Raw genomic sequence first — 12783 nt, forward strand, 5'->3', positions numbered from 1 at the left:
TTATTATTATTATTATTATTATTATTATTATTATTATTATTATTATTATTGGTTTCGGGGTTACACCTGGTGGAGCTCAAGGGCTACTCCTGGCTCTGCACTCAGAAATTGCTCCAAGCTCAGGGAACTATATGGGATACTGGAATCAAAACTAGAGTCAGGGGTTGACCACATGCAAAGCAAAAGCCTTACCGCTGTGCTATTCCTCTGGCACCTTGTACTGCATTTAATTAGAGTTCTACACCCCAACCTACAATCCTATCATGGGACAGTCCACAATTTTGTTCTTCCTCTCATTTCAGAATTAGTTACCAGTGACAGGTAGAGGTCATAAATGCTTTACTTTAATTGGGTAGGTCTGAAGGGACACATCTCGAAAGAGGACTTTTCAGGAAGTCAACAAGCATTAAGGTGAAGGGACATATCACAACTTTCTGGGAATGGTCCCCACTTGTGGGTTTACTGGTCTCACCCTATTCAATATTCATGCTCCAGCCTAGTTCCCAGAGACTGGACCCAGTGTCGGGTTACTTGTCTCAGCCTCGTCAATATTCATGCTCCGCCCCAGGGTGTGACCTGGAGATGGGATGATTGGACTATCCCCTACTTGGAATTCTGGGGAACCCTAGGGCGGGGCCTGTTTGCCAATAAAAGCAGGGGTCTGAAGAGGGCAGGGTCTATTCTTCAGCCTTCCTCCACTGAGCTGCCTTCCTTCTTAGGAGCAGAAAGCTTGGATGGTTGAATTCCTGAGTTGAGTGCTAAATTTGCTTAACCTCTTGTCCATTTTCACTGTGTGGATTATTTCCTGCCTCAACGTTTGCTTCCAGACCTGGGTCTAACCTGATCTGCGTTTTGGAGCCTGAGGCTTGGCTGCACACATTCAAGTTTGAAGTATTGAGAGGACGAAAGACATCCTAAAATGGCAAACCACACCATGAAGGATGCTCGCAGCATTCATGGCACCAACCCTCAGTACCTGGTGGAGAAGATCATTCGAATGCGAATCTATGAGTCCAGGTACTGGAAAGAAGAGTGCTTTGGGCTGACAGCTGAACAGGTAGTTGAGAAAGCCACGGAGTTAAGGTTTGTGGGTGGCATGTCTGGTGGCCACATCAAACCAGCTCCTTTCCTTTGCTTGACTCTGAAGATGCTACAACTCCAACCTGAGAAGGAAATCATTGTGGAGTTGATCCAAAATGAAGACTTCAAGTATGTCCGCCTGTTGGGTGCACTTTACCTCAGGCTGACAGGCACTGCCCTGGATTGTTACAAGTACTTGGAGCCTCTGTACAATGACTACAGAAAAATCAAGAGGCAGAACCGTAATGGGGAGTTGGAACTGATGCATGTGGACGAGTTTATTGACGAGTTGCTCCACAGTGAGAGGGTTTGTGATGTCCTTCTGCCACATCTCCAGAAACGTTCTTTACTAGAAGAAGCTGAGCAGTTGGAGCCTCGGGTTAGTGCTCTTGAAGACATGGATGATTAGAGTCCAGTGAAGAGGAAGAACATGAGAAGTTGGAAAGAGCTCGATCACCTGATCACTGCCAGAGAAGCTCCCAAGACTTAGGCCAGCCCAGGCATTCTCCCACACTGTGCTATAAAAGTCGGAGCAGATCACCTCCTAGATGGAGTCTCTCTCCCAAGAGGAGTCCCTCCCCTCAACAAACAAGACGTGGCAGCCAGAATCCAAGGCATCACCCTAGCAGATCCCGACAGAGATGTCTTAGACCTCTCTCCATGTCCCCAGGTCATCATTGTATCCACAGACATCGAAACCACTCAAAGGCTCCTGAAAGATCCAAGAAAAGCCACAAGAAGAGTGGAAGATGGAATGAATAATGGATTCATTTTGGTTTGAGTCCAAATGACTTATGAAGTTAAGGCATTGTTCTAGATGGAAGAACTAAGAACTATTCCTGCAGCTACATTTTTTTTACCAAGTTTTTCACGTGTATTCTTGAAGTGGCAGAGGTGTTGAGGTTATTATTTTGTGGATTTATTAGTCACCACCCAGCAATGATCACAGTTTATTAATAGCTCTGCACTCAGGGATCACTCCTGGCTGAGATTAGGGGACCAATGTGATGCCAGGGATTGAACCCAGGCTTGCTTCATGCAAAAAGGATGACCCTGTATCTCTTTGGTCCTTGGTGCTCATGTATTTTTTGTTTGTTTTTTATTTTTTATTTATTTATTCATTTATTTTGGTTTTTGAGTCACACCCAGACACTCTCAGGGGTTACTCCTGACTCTATGCTCAGAAATTGTACTGGCAGTCTGGGGGGGTGGGGTGGGGGACCAAACTCAGCGCCATTGGGGGAATGAGACAGTAAACAAATTCAGCAAGAAAGGTCTCCAGTATATGTGTGTGTGTGTGTGTGTGTGTGTGTGTCTGTGTGTGTGTCTGTGTGTGTGTGTGTTAACTCTACAGGTGCTTAAGAGGTAGTTGTAGGGTGTTCCTTGCTTCAAGTAGTATTGTACTTCATTATTATTGAAGCCTCATCCCCCCCATTCTTCCTAGGTAACTTGACCTTACCTGCAAGACCCCGCCCATTCCTGGAAGGGGTCTTGGAAAAGGTAGATAAGGCTTTGACCAGAGGGGATTAGGGCCTTTTTGGTCTTTTGCCAGCATGGAGGTCAAAGGGAAGATGGCTGACAGGAGTTAAGAGGCAGGGCTAGCTAAGAATGGCTGAATGCTTAAAAGGTTATGATATAGGCCACACATGTGGTGGATGTTTCCTGAAGCCTGCCCGTGAGTGAGGTCAATACTCGTCGCTTTCCTGGACCCCACACCCGCCAGTTGATGGGGGATGAGGCCACGTGGCCATGGCCTAAGAATAAAGGCCTCCATCCTTCTCCATCCAGCAACCATCGTTAATTATTCTTTGATTAGATAGTCATTATTTAATTCTACAATTATTATTATTATTATTTTTTGTTTCGGGGTTACACCTGGTGGAGCTCAAGGGCTACTCCTGGCTCTGCACTCAGAAATTGCTCCAAGCTCAGGGAACTATATGGGATACTGGAATCAAAACTAGAGTCAGGGGTTGACCACATGCAAAGCAAAAGCCTTACCGCTGTGCTATTCCTCTGGCACCTTGTACTGCCTTTAATTAGAGTTCTACACCCCAACCTACAATCCTATCATGGGCCAGTCAACAATTTGTTCTTCCTCTCATTTCAGAACTAGTTACCAGTGACGAGTAGAGGTCACAAATGCTTTACTTTAATTGGGTAGGTCTGAAGGGACACATCTCCAAAGAGGACTTTCCAGGAAGTCAACAAGCATTAAGGTGAAGGGAAATATCACAACTTTCTGGGAATGGTCCCCACTTGTGGGTTTACTGGTCTCACCCTATTCAATATTCATGCTCCAGCCTAGTTCCCAGAGACTGGACCCAGTGTCGGGTTACTTGTCTCAGCCTCGTCAATATTCATGCTCCGCCCCAGGGTGTGACCTGGAGATGGGATGATTGGACTATCCCCTACTTGAAATTCTGGGGAACCCTAGGGCGGGGCCTGTTTGCCAATAAAAGCAGGGGTCTGAAGAGGGCAGGGTCTATTCTTCAGCCTTCCTCCACTGAGCTGCCTTCCTTCTTAGGAGCAGAAAGCTTGGATGGTTGAATTCCTGAGTTGAGTGCTAAATTTGCTTAACCTCTTGTCCATTTTCACTGTGTGGATTATTTCCTGCCTCAACGTTTGCTTCCAGACCTGGGTCTAACCTGATCTGCATTTTGGAGCCTGAGGCTTGGCTGCACACATTCAAGTTTGAAGTATTGAGAGGACGAAAGACATCCTAAAATGGCAAACCACACCATGAAGGATGCTCGCAGCATTCATGGCACCAACCCTCAGTACCTGGTGGAGAAGATCATTCGAATGCGAATCTATGAGTCCAGGTACTGGAAAGAAGAGTGCTTTGGGCTGACAGCTGAACAGGTAGTTGAGAAAGCCACGGAGTTAAGGTTTGTGGGTGGCATGTCTGGTGGCCACATCAAACCAGCTCCTTTCCTTTGCTTGACTCTGAAGATGCTACAACTCCAACCTGAGAAGGAAATCATTGTGGAGTTGATCCAAAATGAAGACTTCAAGTATGTCCGCCTGTTGGGTGCACTTTACCTCAGGCTGACAGGCACTGCCCTGGATTGTTACAAGTACTTGGAGCCTCTGTACAATGACTACAGAAAAATCAAGAGGCAGAACCGTAATGGGGAGTTGGAACTGATGCATGTGGACGAGTTTATTGACGAGTTGCTCCACAGTGAGAGGGTTTGTGATGTCCTTCTGCCACATCTCCAGAAACGTTCTTTACTAGAAGAAGCTGAGCAGTTGGAGCCTCGGGTTAGTGCTCTTGAAGACATGGATGATTAGAGTCCAGTGAAGAGGAAGAACATGAGAAGTTGGAAAGAGCTCGATCACCTGATCACTGCCAGAGAAGCTCCCAAGACTTAGGCCAGCCCAGGCATTCTCCCACACTGTGCTATAAAAGTCGGAGCAGATCACCTCCTAGATGGAGTCTCTCTCCCAAGAGGAGTCCCTCCCCTCAACAAACAAGACGTGGCAGCCAGAATCCAAGGCATCACCCTAGCAGATCCCGACAGAGATGTCTTAGACCTCTCTCCATGTCCCCAGGTCATCATTGTATCCACAGACATCGAAACCACTCAAAGGCTCCTGAAAGATCCAAGCAAAGCCACAAGAAGAGTGGAAGATGGAATGAATAATGGATTCATTTTGGTTTGAGTCCAAATGACTTATGAAGTTAAGGCATTGTTCTATATGGAAGAACTAAGAACTATTCCTGCAGCTACATTTTTTTTACCAAGTTTTTCACTTGTATTCTTGAAGTGGCAGAGGTGTTGAGGTTATTATTTTGTGGATTTATTAGACACCACCCAGCAATGATCACAGTTTATTAATAGCTCTGCACTCAGGGATCACTCCTGGCTGAGATTAGGGGACCAATGTGATGCCAGGGATTGAACCCAGGCTTGCTTCATGCAAAGAAGGATGACCCTGTATCCCTCTGGTCCTTGGTGCTCATGTATTTTTTGTTTGTTTTTTATTTTTTATTTATTTATTCATTTATTTTGGTTTTTGAGTCACACCCAGACACTCTCAGGGGTTACTCCTGACTCTATGCTCAGAAATAGTACTGTCAGTCTGGGGGGTGGGGTGGGGGACCAAACTCAGCGCCATTGGGGGAATGAGACAGTAAACAAATTCAGCAAGAAAGGTCTCCAGTATATGTGTGTGTGTGTGTGTGTGTCTGTGTGTGTGTGTGGTAACTCTACAGGTGCTTAAGAGGTAGTTGTAGGGTGTTCCTTGCTTCAAGTAGTATTGTACTTCATTATTATTGAAGCCTCATCCCCCCCATTCTTCCTAGGTAACTTGACCTTACCTGCAAGACCCCGCCCATTCCTGGAAGGGGTCTTGGAAAAGGTAGATAAGGCTTTGACCAGAGGGGATTAGGGCCTTTTTGGTCTTTTGCCAGCATGGAGGTCAAAGGGAAGATGGCTGACAGGAGTTAAGAGGCAGGGCTAGCTAAGAATGGCTGAATGCTTAAAAGGTTATGATATAGGCCACACATGTGGTGGATGTTTCCTGAAGCCTGCCCGTGAGTGAGGTCAATACTCGTCGCTTTCCTGGACCCCACACCCGCCAGTTGATGGGGGATGAGGCCACGTGGCCATGGCCTAAGAATAAAGGCCTCCATCCTTCTCCATCCAGCAACCATCGTTAATTATTCTTTGATTAGATAGTCATTATTTAATTCTACAATTATTATTATTATTATTTTTTGTTTCGGGGTTACACCTGGTGGAGCTCAAGGGCTACTCCTGGCTCTGCACTCAGAAATTGCTCCAAGCTCAGGGAACTATATGGGATACTGGAATCAAAACTAGAGTCAGGGGTTGACCACATGCAAAGCAAAAGCCTTACCGCTGTGCTATTCCTCTGGCACCTTGTACTGCCTTTAATTAGAGTTCTACACCCCAACCTACAATCCTATCATGGGCCAGTCAACAATTTGTTCTTCCTCTCATTTCAGAACTAGTTACCAGTGACGAGTAGAGGTCACAAATGCTTTACTTTAATTGGGTAGGTCTGAAGGGACACATCTCCAAAGAGGACTTTCCAGGAAGTCAACAAGCATTAAGGTGAAGGGAAATATCACAACTTTCTGGGAATGGTCCCCACTTGTGGGTTTACTGGTCTCACCCTATTCAATATTCATGCTCCAGCCTAGTTCCCAGAGACTGGACCCAGTGTCGGGTTACTTGTCTCAGCCTCGTCAATATTCATGCTCCGCCCCAGGGTGTGACCTGGAGATGGGATGATTGGACTATCCCCTACTTGGAATTCTGGGGAACCCTAGGGCGGGGCCTGTTTGCCAATAAAAGCAGGGGTCTGAAGAGGGCAGGGTCTATTCTTCAGCCTTCCTCCACTGAGCTGCCTTCCTTCTTAGGAGCAGAAAGCTTGGATGGTTGAATTCCTGAGTTGAGTGCTAAATTTGCTTAACCTCTTGTCCATTTTCACTGTGTGGATTATTTCCTGCCTCAACGTTTGCTTCCAGACCTGGGTCTAACCTGATCTGCGTTTTGGAGCCTGAGGCTTGGCTGCACACATTCAAGTTTGAAGTATTGAGAGGACGAAAGACATCCTAAAATGGCAAACCACACCATGAAGGATGCTCGCAGCATTCATGGCACCAACCCTCAGTACCTGGTGGAGAAGATCATTCGAATGCGAATCTATGAGTCCAGGTACTGGAAAGAAGAGTGCTTTGGGCTGACAGCTGAACAGGTAGTTGAGAAAGCCACGGAGTTAAGGTTTGTGGGTGGCATGTCTGGTGGCCACATCAAACCAGCTCCTTTCCTTTGCTTGACTCTGAAGATGCTACAACTCCAACCTGAGAAGGAAATCATTGTGGAGTTGATCCAAAATGAAGACTTCAAGTATGTCCGCCTGTTGGGTGCACTTTACCTCAGGCTGACAGGCACTGCCCTGGATTGTTACAAGTACTTGGAGCCTCTGTACAATGACTACAGAAAAATCAAGAGGCAGAACCGTAATGGGGAGTTGGAACTGATGCATGTGGACGAGTTTATTGACGAGTTGCTCCACAGTGAGAGGGTTTGTGATGTCCTTCTGCCACATCTCCAGAAACGTTCTTTACTAGAAGAAGCTGAGCAGTTGGAGCCTCGGGTTAGTGCTCTTGAAGACATGGATGATTAGAGTCCAGTGAAGAGGAAGAACATGAGAAGTTGGAAAGAGCTCGATCACCTGATCACTGCCAGAGAAGCTCCCAAGACTTAGGCCAGCCCAGGCATTCTCCCACACTGTGCTATAAAAGTCGGAGCAGATCACCTCCTACATGGAGTCTCTCTCCCAAGAGGAGTCCCTCCCCTCAACAAACAAGACGTGGCAGCCAGAATCCAAGGCATCACCCTAGCAGATCCCGACAGAGATGTCTTAGACCTCTCTCCATGTCCCCAGGTCATCATTGTATCCACAGACATCGAAACCACTCAAAGGCTCCTGAAAGATCCAAGAAAAGCCACAAGAAGAGTGGAAGATGGAATGAATAATGGATTCATTTTGGTTTGAGTCCAAATGACTTATGAAGTTAAGGCATTGTTCTAGATGGAAGAACTAAGAACTATTCCTGCAGCTACATTTTTTACCAAGTTTTTCACGTGTATTCTTGAAGTGGCAGAGGTGTTGAGGTTATTATTTTGTGGATTTATTAGTCACCACCCAGCAATGATCACAGTTTATTAATAGCTCTGCACTCAGGGATCACTCCTGGCTGAGATTAGGGGACCAATGTGATGCCAGGGATTGAACCCAGGCTTGCTTCATGCAAAGAAGGATGACCCTGTATCTCTCTGGTCCTTGGTGCTCATGTATTTTTTGTTTGTTTTTTATTTTTTATTTATTTATTCATTTATTTTGGTTTTTGAGTCACACCCAGACACTCTCAGGGGTTACTCCTGACTCTATGCTCAGAAATTGTACTGGCAGTCTGGGGGGGTGGGGTGGGGGACCAAACTCAGCGCCATTGGGGGAATGAGACAGTAAACAAATTCAGCAAGAAAGGTCTCCAGTATATGTGTGTGTGTGTGTGTGTGTGTGTCTGTGTGTGTGTCTGTGTGTGTGTGTGGTAACTCTACAGGTGCTTAAGAGGTAGTTGTAGGGTGTTCCTTGCTTCAAGTAGTATTGTACTTCATTATTATTGAAGCCTCATCCCCCCCATTCTTCCTAGGTAACTTGACCTTACCTGCAAGACCCCGCCCATTCCTGGAAGGGGTCTTGGAAAAGGTAGATAAGGCTTTGACCAGAGGGGATTAGGGCCTTTTTGGTCTTTTGCCAGCATGGAGGTCAAAGGGAAGATGGCTGACAGGAGTTAAGAGGCAGGGCTAGCTAAGAATGGCTGAATGCTTAAAAGGTTATGATATAGGCCACACATGTGGTGGATGTTTCCTGAAGCCTGCCCGTGAGTGAGGTCAATACTCGTCGCTTTCCTGGACCCCACACCCGCCAGTTGATGGGGGATGAGGCCACGTGGCCATGGCCTAAGAATAAAGGCCTCCATCCTTCTCCATCCAGCAACCATCGTTAATTATTCTTTGATTAGATAGTCATTATTTAATTCTACAATTATTATTATTATTATTTTTTGTTTCGGGGTTACACCTGGTGGAGCTCAAGGGCTACTCCTGGCTCTGCACTCAGAAATTGCTCCAAGCTCAGGGAACTATATGGGATACTGGAATCAAAACTAGAGTCAGGGGTTGACCACATGCAAAGCAAAAGCCTTACCGCTGTGCTATTCCTCTGGCACCTTGTACTGCCTTTAATTAGAGTTCTACACCCCAACCTACAATCCTATCATGGGCCAGTCAACAATTTGTTCTTCCTCTCATTTCAGAACTAGTTACCAGTGACGAGTAGAGGTCACAAATGCTTTACTTTAATTGGGTAGGTCTGAAGGGACACATCTCCAAAGAGGACTTTCCAGGAAGTCAACAAGCATTAAGGTGAAGGGAAATATCACAACTTTCTGGGAATGGTCCCCACTTGTGGGTTTACTGGTCTCACCCTATTCAATATTCATGCTCCAGCCTAGTTCCCAGAGACTGGACCCAGTGTCGGGTTACTTGTCTCAGCCTCGTCAATATTCATGCTCCGCCCCAGGGTGTGACCTGGAGATGGGATGATTGGACTATCCCCTACTTGGAATTCTGGGGAACCCTAGGGCGGGGCCTGTTTGCCAATAAAAGCAGGGGTCTGAAGAGGGCAGGGTCTATTCTTCAGCCTTCCTCCACTGAGCTGCCTTCCTTCTTAGGAGCAGAAAGCTTGGATGGTTGAATTCCTGAGTTGAGTGCTAAATTTGCTTAACCTCTTGTCCATTTTCACTGTGTGGATTATTTCCTGCCTCAACGTTTGCTTCCAGACCTGGGTCTAACCTGATCTGCGTTTTGGAGCCTGAGGCTTGGCTGCACACATTCAAGTTTGAAGTATTGAGAGGACGAAAGACATCCTAAAATGGCAAACCACACCATGAAGGATGCTCGCAGCATTCATGGCACCAAGCCTCAGTACCTGGTGGAGAAGATCATTCGAATGCGAATCTATGAGTCCAGGTACTGGAAAGAAGAGTGCTTTGGGCTGACAGCTGAACAGGTAGTTGATAAAGCCACGGAGTTAAGGTTTGTGGGTGGCATGTCTGGTGGCCACATCAAACCAGCTCCTTTCCTTTGCTTGACTCTGAAGATGCTACAACTCCAACCTGAGAAGGAAATCATTGTGGAGTTGATCCAAAATGAAGACTTCAAGTATGTCCGCCTGTTGGGTGCACTTTACCTCAGGCTGACAGGCACTGCCCTGGATTGTTACAAGTACTTGGAGCCTCTGTACAATGACTACAGAAAAATCAAGAGGCAGAACCGTAATGGGGAGTTGGAACTGATGCATGTGGACGAGTTTATTGACGAGTTGCTCCACAGTGAGAGGGTTTGTGATGTCCTTCTGCCACATCTCCAGAAACGTTCTTTACTAGAAGAAGCTGAGCAGTTGGAGCCTCGGGTTAGTGCTCTTGAAGACATGGATGATTAGAGTCCAGTGAAGAGGAAGAACATGAGAAGTTGGAAAGAGCTCGATCACCTGATCACTGCCAGAGAAGCTCCCAAGACTTAGGCCAGCCCAGGCATTCTCCCACACTGTGCTATAAAAGTCGGAGCAGATCACCTCCTACATGGAGTCTCTCTCCCAAGAGGAGTCCCTCCCCTCAACAAACAAGACGTGGCAGCCAGAATCCAAGGCATCACCCTAGCAGATCCCGACAGAGATGTCTTAGACCTCTCTCCATGTCCCCAGGTCATCATTGTATCCACAGACATCGAAACCACTCAAAGGCTCCTGAAAGATCCAAGAAAAGCCACAAGAAGAGTGGAAGATGGAATGAATAATGGATTCATTTTGGTTTGAGTCCAAATGACTTATGAAGTTAAGGCATTGTTCTATATGGAAGAACTAAGAACTATTCCTGCAGCTACATTTTTTTTACCAAGTTTTTCACTTGTATTCTTGAAGTGGCAGAGGTGTTGAGGTTATTATTTTGTGGATTTATTAGACACCACCCAGCAATGATCACAGTTTATTAATAGCTCTGCACTCAGGGATCACTCCTGGCTGAGATTAGGGGACCAATGTGATGCCAGGGATTGAACCCAGGCTTGCTTCATGCAAAGAAGGATGACCCTGTATCCCTCTGGTCCTTGGTGCTCATGTATTTTTTGTTTGTTTTTTATTTTTTATTTATTTATTCATTTATTTTGGTTTTTGAGTCATACCCAGACACTCTCAGGGGTTACTCCTGACTCTATGCTCAGAAATAGTACTGGCAGTCTGGGGGGTGGGGTGGGGGACCAAACTCAGCGCCATTGGGGGAATGAGACAGTAAACAAATTCAGCAAGAAAGGTCTCCAGTATATGTGTGTGTGTGTGTGTGTGTGTCTGTGTGTGTGTGTGGTAACTCTACAGGTGCTTAAGAGGTAGTTGTAGGGTGTTCCTTGCTTCAAGTAGTATTGTACTTCATTATTATTGAAGCCTCATCCCCCCCATTCTTCCTAGGTAACTTGACCTTACCTGCAAGACCCCGCCCATTCCTGGAAGGGGTCTTGGAAAAGGTAGATAAGGCTTTGACCAGAGGGGATTAGGGCCTTTTTGGTCTTTTGCCAGCATGGAGGTCAAAGGGAAGATGGCTGACAGGAGTTAAGAGGCAGGGCTAGCTAAGAATGGCTGAATGCTTAAAAGGTTATGATATAGGCCACACATGTGGTGGATGTTTCCTGAAGCCTGCCCGTGAGTGAGGTCAATACTCGTCGCTTTCCTGGACCCCACACCCGCCAGTTGATGGGGGATGAGGCCACGTGGCCATGGCCTAAGAATAAAGGCCTCCATCCTTCTCCATCCAGCAACCATCGTTAATTATTCTTTAATTAGATAGTCATTATTTAATTCTACAATTATTATTATTATTATTTTTTGTTTCGGGGTTACACCTGGTGGAGCTCAAGGGCTACTCCTGGCTCTGCACTCAGAAATTGCTCCAAGCTCAGGGAACTATATGGGATACTGGAATCAAAACTAGAGTCAGGGGTTGACCACATGCAAAGCAAAAGCCTTACCGCTGTGCTATTCCTCTGGCACCTTGTACTGCCTTTAATTAGAGTTCTACACCCCAACCTACAATCCTATCATGGGCCAGTCAACAATTTGTTCTTCCTCTCATTTCAGAACTAGTTACCAGTGACGAGTAGAGGTCACAAATGCTTTACTTTAATTGGGTAGGTCTGAAGGGACACATCTCCAAAGAGGACTTTCCAGGAAGTCAACAAGCATTAAGGTGAAGGGAAATATCACAACTTTCTGGGAATGGTCCCCACTTGTGGGTTTACTGGTCTCACCCTATTCAATATTCATGCTCCAGCCTAGTTCCCAGAGACTGGACCCAGTGTCGGGTTACTTGTCTCAGCCTCGTCAATATTCATGCTCCGCCCCAGGGTGTGACCTGGAGATGGGATGATTGGACTATCCCCTACTTGGAATTCTGGGGAACCCTAGGGCGGGGCCTGTTTGCCAATAAAAGCAGGGGTCTGAAGAGGGCAGGGTCTATTCTTCAGCCTTCCTCCACTGAGCTGCCTTCCTTCTTAGGAGCAGAAAGCTTGGATGGTTGAATTCCTGAGTTGAGTGCTAAATTTGCTTAACCTCTTGTCCATTTTCACTGTGTGGATTATTTCCTGCCTCAACGTTTGCTTCCAGACCTGGGTCTAACCTGATCTGCATTTTGGAGCCTGAGGCTTGGCTGCACACATTCAAGTTTGAAGTATTGAGAGGACGAAAGACATCCTAAAATGGCAAACCACACCATGAAGAACACACCAAGGTTCATTGAGGCCTCTGGGATGGCAAGCAGGGCATTTTAGTGGCCACATATGTCGCCTCCAAGGGTCCGAACTTTTCTGCCATTCATCACATCAATATGATGCCTGAGTTCGAGAACTATGTGCACCAGATTGGCTTCCTGGGGTGTTCAGGAAACACAGGCATTGCCACCAACTTTATCCCTAAGATTTGTGATATGTCAAATGCTGAGGGACTTCAAAATACTACTGCTGGCAATATATGCTGCCCATCCTCCAAGTGCTGCACTGTGGGGATCAGTCCATGCTAGACATCAGAGAAGAGCATGGCTGTACTTTTTATGGG

At 46.3% G+C, this 12783-nt stretch overlaps 5 protein-coding genes and 1 pseudogene across 5 annotated transcripts in view; 5 read left to right on the forward strand and 1 right to left on the reverse strand.

The window, feature by feature from the left end:
• LOC126029762 (pre-mRNA-splicing factor 38A-like) overlaps window positions 1–12783 on the reverse strand; it is a 248947-nt pseudogene that overhangs the window by 98725 nt on the left and 137439 nt on the right.
• LOC126031300 (transcription initiation factor TFIID subunit 6-like) overlaps window positions 1–12783 on the forward strand; it is a 174270-nt gene that overhangs the window by 89927 nt on the left and 71560 nt on the right.
• LOC126030624 (pre-mRNA-splicing factor 38A-like) lies at window positions 920–1842 on the forward strand. The gene is given in 2 exon segments (XM_049788849.1): window positions 920–1484; window positions 1487–1842. Coding segments are annotated over 2 exon segments (921 nt in total).
• LOC126030625 (pre-mRNA-splicing factor 38A-like) lies at window positions 3808–4730 on the forward strand. Its single transcript, XM_049788850.1, is given in 2 exon segments — window positions 3808–4372; window positions 4375–4730. Coding segments are annotated over 2 exon segments (921 nt in total).
• On the forward strand, window positions 6676–7598 carry LOC126030626 (pre-mRNA-splicing factor 38A-like). Its single transcript, XM_049788851.1, is given in 2 exon segments — window positions 6676–7240; window positions 7243–7598. Coding segments are annotated over 2 exon segments (921 nt in total).
• On the forward strand, window positions 9559–10481 carry LOC126030633 (pre-mRNA-splicing factor 38A-like). Its single transcript, XM_049788857.1, is given in 2 exon segments — window positions 9559–10123; window positions 10126–10481. Coding segments are annotated over 2 exon segments (921 nt in total).

This window comes from Suncus etruscus, chromosome 15, assembly GCF_024139225.1.
Source record: "Suncus etruscus isolate mSunEtr1 chromosome 15, mSunEtr1.pri.cur, whole genome shotgun sequence".
NCBI lineage: Eukaryota > Metazoa > Chordata > Mammalia > Eulipotyphla > Soricidae > Suncus > Suncus etruscus.